Source organism: Aptenodytes forsteri, unplaced genomic scaffold, assembly GCF_000699145.1.
Source record: "Aptenodytes forsteri isolate BGI_AS27 unplaced genomic scaffold, ASM69914v1 Scaffold455, whole genome shotgun sequence".
NCBI lineage: Eukaryota > Metazoa > Chordata > Aves > Sphenisciformes > Spheniscidae > Aptenodytes > Aptenodytes forsteri.
In genome coordinates this window covers 421,960-429,915 of record NW_008795914.1, presented here as the reverse complement: position 1 = coordinate 429,915, position 7,956 = coordinate 421,960, and the positions used below count along the sequence as shown (strand labels likewise).

The 7,956-nt window shown below is 54.9% G+C and overlaps 1 protein-coding gene across 2 annotated transcripts in view; it reads right to left on the bottom strand.

Annotated features, from left to right (window-relative positions):
* The window catches only part of MID2 (midline 2), a 94,465-nt gene extending 89,937 nt beyond the window's left edge, over positions 1 to 4,528 (bottom strand). The window contains exon 1 of one of the 2 annotated variants that reach the window (XM_009284598.2): positions 3,819 to 4,528. In XM_009284598.2, coding sequence (XP_009282873.1) covers positions 3,819 to 4,484 — 666 coding nt within the window. In that variant the 5' untranslated portion in view covers positions 4,485 to 4,528. The remainder of the gene's footprint in view (positions 1 to 3,818) is intronic. The other variant, XM_009284599.2, reaches the window with a different exon arrangement.
* Positions 4,529 to 7,956: the final 3,428 nt, after the last annotated feature.

Here is a 7,956-nt window from a genome sequence, read left to right as displayed (position 1 = left end):
ATTAAGAATTAAGAGCAACTGCTCACTGCCCAAGCGTACTGCGGATCTTCAAGAGCAGGCTGGCTGCAACGTAACTCACTGATTAATGACTTAAAGAAAGAAAAGGAGGGGGCAGAGCCTGCCGTGGGGGCCCACCACCGCCCCCCCCACCCCCCCCCCCACCCCCCCCCCCCGGCCCCCCCCCCCCCCCCCAGCCACAGGTTCCCAGGCGGCAGCATCCTGCCAGTGCTCCTATCTCAGCATGTTTTTAATGATTTCAAGTATTTCAGATACTCGCAAGGATTTCAAGTATTGCCAGAGAGTGTGTTGTGGTCGGAACTATAGACTGAGGCTGTACAAGGAAGACAACACAAAATACTAATGCAAATATTGACTCTGCTGGTAAAGCTCGGCATCAATCCCGTGCAATTCCTGCAGTGGAGGTAGAGCATTAGGAAAAACGCCATCCAAAAAAAAGCCCAACAGATGCACAGACAGAGGCAGGGATTACAGACACGTAACTGATGTCCCCCCACGTAGGAGTTGTGCCTAGGAGGAAAGCCACATCTGCCACCGGCAGGCAGACTCGGGCAGAGGCATTGCAGCCCCCTCTCCCCTGCTCCCCTATTCAGCTACAGCTCCTGCAGTTGAACAGGGAGCTGGGCAGGATGAATAGCACCAAAAGAACGTTTCTAGCAGAAGAGAGCTTCCCTCCTCATCCAAAATCACTTAAGACTGTTATTTAAAAGAAAAAAAAAAAAAATAGTGTTCTGGCAACCTGCAAAATTTGGCTGGTTGAAAAAGCAATTTAGGTGGTCAAGAGTTTTTATCTTCAGATGAATTTGCCTGGCTAGCTGACACGGGCCAGATTAGGGGGAAAATATTAAAAGGGTTTTAATTTCTATCCCCAGTTTTTATTGCGTGCAAACATACATGGTCATTTCTTTCTCAGGTTTCCAATTTGCTAATTGAGACATTTCTTCATGGAAAAAGAATGTCCTGGACTAAGGACCGGGCTGCTGGCACTGCTCCGCACACCAGGGGAAGCTTAGGTGAGGCATGATGCAAAGACGAGACAGGGACATCAAGGTCTGAAGGCAAACATCAGCCACCACAGACTCCAGATGCTTTGCGAGCATGCACTGGCACCAATACCATTTGGCAGCACCTACCAAAAGACAGACCTTGTGGCTGCAACACAGGGGGAGACAGAAATAAAGTACAGGACATCCTACAGCATGTTCTTCCTGCCGCTGCAGACGTTTAAGTCACATCACTGGGCAAGTCACACCAGGTTTGGGAGATTTTTGGAGAAGGGCAAGTGGGAAACCAGCCCAGGAAACTGGATATCTATCTTTCCAGGCATAAGTTCATTTAAAAAAAAAAAAAGGGGAGGAAAAAAATAATCTGGCCTGCACATGGAAAAGGGAAAAAAAAAAAAGTCTTCTATATTTTTGCTAGAGTGATAGAAGTATTTCTTCTGCCCTCAAAAAACACAAGAGCAGACAAATCAATTTTGTTCAAAATATTAACAAGACAAAGAGCCAAAAAAAGCACTTTTGGGTCAAAACAAGCCCAGAACACTAAGGGAGAAAGGACCAAGGAAGAAGCAGCTAGAAACACATGCGAAAGGTTATAATGGGAATATGACTGCTTCCAGAGTTACAGCCTCACTGGTGTGACCTCTAATGGGACCAGCTATATTTTTTTTTAATATTGAAAAGAAGGAATTAAAACCATTTTGCAGACTCATGAGGAATGCACGGGGGACGGAGAGGGATTTCTCACTTTATATAGGTCAAACATCATCCATACAGATTCACATAACATTCAGTACAACCACAGCCACTGCATAGAAATTAAGCTTCAAAGTACTCCAGAGGGACCCCTGGGAAGTTTGCGCTCTCCTACCTGAAGAGCAGCAGAGCAGTAATTCAGTTCGGATCAATACGTGCTACAAGTGAAGGGGGCTGGAGAGTGATTGCCCATTTCTGCCGCTTCAGCTCAGGGGAAATTAGGACACAAAACACAGGCTGTTGCAGAGAAGAGGCTCCCCACCACGGGAGCTCCCCACTGCTGGAAACGCTGGTCTCGGCAGGAAGCTGGTGGAAGGGAGACCCCAGGCAACAAGATGATGGGGGAGACCTTCAGAAGCCTCCAAATCCTGGTCAGCCTCCAGCCACCTTCTCCACAAGACAGCAGCCTCCCTTGGCACGGTCCCTCTGGGAGACACAGAGGGCCGCTCAGGCCAGCCTCTCCGGGGATGGCATCTGCAAAGAGCCAAAGCGCTGAGATCCCACGGGAGGGCAAAGGACAGAGGAGCTTGGGGCGCTTGTGAAGCAGAGGGGAGCTCCATCACTGTCTCATATAATCACAGAAGGGTTTGGGCTGGGAGGGACCTTCCCAGACCATCTAGTCCAACCCTCCTGCCATGGGCAGGGACATCTTTCAGTAGATGAGCTTGCTCAAAGCCCCATCCAACCTGACCTGAACACTTCCAGGGATGGGGCATCCACAGCTTCTCTGGGCAACCTGCTCCAGTGTCTCACCACCCTCATCGAAAAACATTTCTTCCTCATGTCTGGTCTAAACCTGCCCTCTTTCAGTTTAAAACCATCGCCCCTTGCCCTGTCACTACAGGCCCTGGTAAAAAGTCTCCCTCCATCTTTCTTAGGAACACCTTTTATATATTGAAAGGCTGAAATAAGGTCTTCCCAGAGCCTTCTCTTCTCCAGGCTGAACAATCCCAACTCTCTCAGCCTTTCTTCCTAGCAGAGGGCTTCCAGCCCTCGGACCATTTCCGTGGCCTCCCCTGGACCCGCTCCAACAGGTCCATGTCCTCCTTGTGCTGGGGACCCCAGAGCTGGACGCAGTACTCCAAGATCTCACCAGATCTCCAAGGGTCTCACCAGAGCAGAGTAGAGGGGCAGAATCCCCTCCCTCCACCTGCTGGCCACGCTGCTGGTGATGCACCCAGGACATGGTTGGTCTTCTGGGCTGCAAGCGCACATGGCCAGTTGATGTCCAGTTTTCCACCCACCAGCATCCCCAAGTCCTTCTCCAGAGGGCTGCTCTCAACCCATTCATCATTCATCACTTCCCAAAGCCTGGCCCCCTCCTCTCTCACAGTGGAGAAGCTTTGAGCAAGCCAGCTCGAGGAGGACATGAAAGCACTCCCTGGAGCACTTCTCAGGGCACAGTGGTCCTCAGGCATGGGTAAAGCCTGCAGGGGAGGTTTTATGGACAGCAGGAGGGTTCCCATGCAGCAGCCTGCAGGCTGGAAGGCTGCAGAGCGGCTTTCCAAAAGGAAATGCCCATGGCCCAACCTGTCCTGCTCCCATCCTCCAAGAGGGCTGAACAGGCACAGCCTGAGCACAACAGCCTCGGGGGATGATGCTCACAGGTCCCCCAGGCCACTCTTTGCCACCCCGGCTCTCTCACAGGACAGGACAAACCCTGGCAGAAAGCCACACTCCTGGGGCAACAGCCACAGGGCACCTCGGTGCCCGATGATGTTTCACTGTCCAGCCATTTGGGGAGAAGATCCAATGCCCGGGCCTGGCACACACACACCAGCAGGAGAAAAATAAAACAGCAAAGACTTTGCTCTAATTGTGCAAGCAAGACCCAGCTCAGCCTCCTGGTACCAGGGTCCTGGAAGAACCCACAAGCTCCATCCTGCAGCCCACATGTCTTTCAGGAGTTGTTTGGCTTAAATAAGAGGTGCCACTTGGGGCACCCGGAACCACCTTCTGCTCTGACAACTGTCATTCAGCAAACACCAGCCCCTACAAACGACCTTGCCCGCAAGGCTTGCTGCGGCCGCGCTGGGTGCTTACCTTCAGCTTTTCAAAGCGATCGCTGAGGGATGCCACTTGATGGTCCCGGTGGCGACCCACCAGTTTACATAAGGCACAGATGAGCTGGTCATCAGCAACACAGTACATATTCACCTTCTCGTTCTCGTGCTCCAAGCACGTGAGTCCTCGGAAGTGTGCGTCAGGCACAGGCTCCACCAGACGGTGGCTGGTGAAGGGCTTCTTGTTGGGGTGGGTGGCCCGCAGGCAGCGGTCGCAGTAGGACACCTCGCAGGTGATGCACGTCTTCACCGCGTCCCGCGGGGGATCCTGCTCGCAGAACTGGCAGGCGATCCTCTCGCCAGCCACAGACATGGTAGGGCTGTTGCGGTACGTCCTCTCGCGGCGGCTCTCGCTGGGGGAGTTGGGGCCGCTCAGGGATGCCTTCTGGAAGCGGTCGATGATGTTTTGCAGGGTCACATTCCTCTTGAGGCCCTCCAGGCCCCGGTGGTTGAGGGAGATGACATAGCGGCACGTGGGGCACTGGAAGGCGGTGATGGGCTCAATGGACTCGCTGGAGGAGCAGCTGGACACCAGGATGCGGTGGGCACAGCTGAAGCAGAGACTGTGGGCACACGGCAGCAAGAGAGGGTCTTCGAATAACTCCAGGCAGATTGGGCAGGTCAATTCTGACTCCAGTGTTTCCATCTTTAGTTAAAACGATCCTGATTCAGCATCAGAAACCAGGGAAGGTGGTCTGGTACCTGGGAGAGAGGAGAGCAGAGACATGAGACAGCGGGTCTCCCAGGCAGCTCCTCTCTACCAGAAACAGGCGCCAAGGGGAGTCAGACACATCACCCCCGCAACACCCCAACACTGTTACTACAGCCCCACCAGGCTCGTGCAAGCGCATCGGCGTGGCTGAAGCATCTCACCATACTGTCCACCTGAGCCAAGCCACCAGCTCGGACCAGTGCCCAGAGATGCTGTGGGACAGGAGAGCTGTTTGGAGGGGAAAGGGGAAGGGAGAAGGGGCAGCAGCAAGCCCCTCTCCACCACCTTCCAGCCCAGCCCAGGGAAGAGGACTTGGACAGCAAGGCTGAAGGCAAAAACAGGAGAAACCACATGATTTCACGTTTCTTTTAGTGAGTGCTGCCCAAGACAGGAGCGGGGGGCCATGCTGGTTTCCCATGCATAAAGGCTCTGCTGCACAGCAAAGGTAAACCTCTAAATATCCCCTCTAGCAGCTACACAGTCCTGTCTCCTTTTGGTGAAGGGGAAAAGGCGAATCATGTCCTGGAAACTCCGAGCAAAGTGGGCCAGGAGCTCTAATGTACCATCCTCCTGCTCTGTTTTTCTCCCAGCCGTCGCCTTTTAGGAGCGGGGCAGGGAAGGAGGAGCAGTGAAATTACAGTCTGCAAACTTCCATCTCTCAGCTGTCCTCCGCTGCACTCCAGCAACAACCAGGGGTGCCCAAATCAACTCCAGCTGGAGGCAAACAAGCTCGTATTTTTAGATCACCTCCCCTGCGTGAGGCTGGAAACAGGCTCGCTGCAAGCGACCCAACCTGCTGTCGCACTGTTTCCAAGCTCCAGTTTTGCAGAGCACCAAGTTGCACCACGAGCGCTGGCCTGCCTCCGCCGGCATCCCGGCACGCTCCCAAATGCTGTCCCCTCCATGCGCCCGGCAGCCACTGAGCTCCCTCTCCACCCAGACTGCAGGACAATTCTCCATCCGGGCTGGAGGACAAGCAAGCAGCAGACACTGGGGCAGCACACCAACAGCCCCATCTTAATAAAAACCCCACCGAACCTGCTGCGGGCACAGGCTGCGAACCCACCTCCAGATCTCACGCCGGCAGGTGCTAAGAAGAGAAACTGCATGATTCCCTCCCCAGCTTCACCACAGCCACGCACGGGGACTAATTAGTGAGGAGGGGGACAGGGTGGGCTTTCGCAGCAGCCCCGCTGCCTCCAGCTCTGCTCTGCGTTAAGAGGCAAACCAGCAATCAATTAATCGACCCGCTGCTTCCCCGTGGGAACCCGGTAGAGCAAAGTGCTTGAAGAGCTGCTCTCTGCTCCAAATTAGCCTGCCACTGCTCCGGGTTGACACCGGCTGGGAACATCTCCCACAGGAGAGAGGGAGTGTTTAATTATCTGGGAAGGGGGAGCAGGGCAGGGTCCGGCTGTGTGGTGCTCAGCGTTGGGAGGTGCTGATGGGAGCTGAGCCCTCCGGGGGGATGCTCCATACTGGAGGGCGTGTTGGAGGGGACAGCACGAGCTGGGCAGCAAGAGCTCCCAGCCGAGGAAGCACAGAAGGGGCGGGCTGGGGATTTCCTTCCACATTCATGACAAGATGGCCTCTGGCAAGGGGGATGCCTACGAGGAAAATGGCTTGGGACTTTGGTGCTGGTACCCTGGAGGCAGGAGAGGGGAAGCTGGGTGTTAGCCACCATCCCGGAGCAAGGGTGCCCAGCCCCAAGCAGTCACCTTTTTTTCAAGCCCAAAGACCCAGCCCAAAGTGCATTCCTCTCTCCAGCACACATCCCAGCAGCCTTCCCCAGGAATGAGGCTTTGCTTTCTAATTAAATCAAAGTCAGGAAGAGACAAACAGCAGCAGCAATCACCCAGGGGAAACCGCATGCTGTCAGCCCCAGGATCCAACTGCCTTGGCTTCTTCGGTTGTTTCATCCCCGCTGCATGTCACCACCTCTGTCCCACCACAGACCAGCAGCCATCATCAGTGACAGCTCCTGGATGCAAAATTCACCTACAGGCCCAGCAATCTCTTGCCAGCCTACAGAGCATTTTTCACCTTGTTCGCTCACAAGCAGCATTGCGCTGGGCGTTATTGCATCCCACTCCCGTTAACTGATGAGTTCAGGCTTTGTGTGATAAACATTGCACCAGGTTTGAGAGCTAAACATTGCTCTGCTGCCTACAGACACCAGACAGACACCCAAAGTCAAGGCCTGGGTAGCAGAGCCTCAGTCCATAACCATGCCCTTTCAGTGCACCCCATTAAGAGCATCAGGAGACACGAGCGGGCCCTGTTTGAGGACAACTACCCGTCCCACTGCTTGCTGGGCTGGCAGCATGGCCCTTCGGCACCTGCACGCTGGTTTCTCCCACCAGAGATGCCCCAGAGCCCAGGAGCAGAGCCTCTCCCTGCCATACCGCAGTCTTCCCAGCCCTACCCCATGCCGCCCTAAAGCAAAGGGAGGCAGCTGATGGCACGCAGCAACAAGGGATCGGATTCAGCCTCTCCTTTCTCACCCGTGCTCCGGATCATGCCTGACACCCAAGCGCACACTTGGTGCCTCCAGGTCTCCTTCGGCCCCAGCCAGTCAGCCTCCGAGCGATGCCCACCGTGATACCCACCCCCATATCACAGACCCAGGGAAAGCCCCGTTCTGTCACAGCCTGGCAGGAACCCCCGCACCTCGGCGCTGCTGCAGGAGCGGACTCGATGAAAAGCAACACAGTGTCCAGCCCAGCCAAGTTTCTACCCCCAGTTCCCAACTCCAGAAACATCTTGGCAGGGTGCATGGGCTCCCGTTTGGGCAGAAGAGGAAAAACACTGTCAAAAGGGGCTGTAATCTAAGTGTGGATGGGATGAACCAGCAGAAGCAGGAAAGGGTCTGGCTGCAGAAAGCCCCAAGAAGTCCCCTTGGGCAGGCAGGGGAGGTGGCAGTGGGGCCAGCCAGCGCCTGCGGCTCAGCAGCCCGGGAGCCGGCGGGGCAGGAGCAGTCCCACCTTTTGCAGGTATTTTCCAATCCACCTCCTCCCACCAAGCGGCTTCAGAGCCTCGAGCAATCCCAGCATTCACGGCGTGCTCTGGGGCTGGCTCCAGCCTCACCTGTAAGCAGTGCTGGCAGCCATCCCCAACCATGGCAGGGGGACTCTGCCTGCCCACCCCAGGCAGACAGCTGCCTTCAGTGCCTGCAAATGGCAAATCGCACAGGTGTCCTGCTGCCTGCACAGGTCCCTGCCTATCACACCATCTCTTCCTAATTGCCTGAAATAGGATTTGCAAGTGCCTGGAGGAGATCTTGAGCTCTTCCCTGCACCAGCTCAATGGGCTTATAAAATTAAGCAATTGGATATTTAGATGTGTTAATGCTGCAGCAACCTTATCAAGGCCTGCCCAAATGCAGCCTTGCACACACACTTTTTTTTTT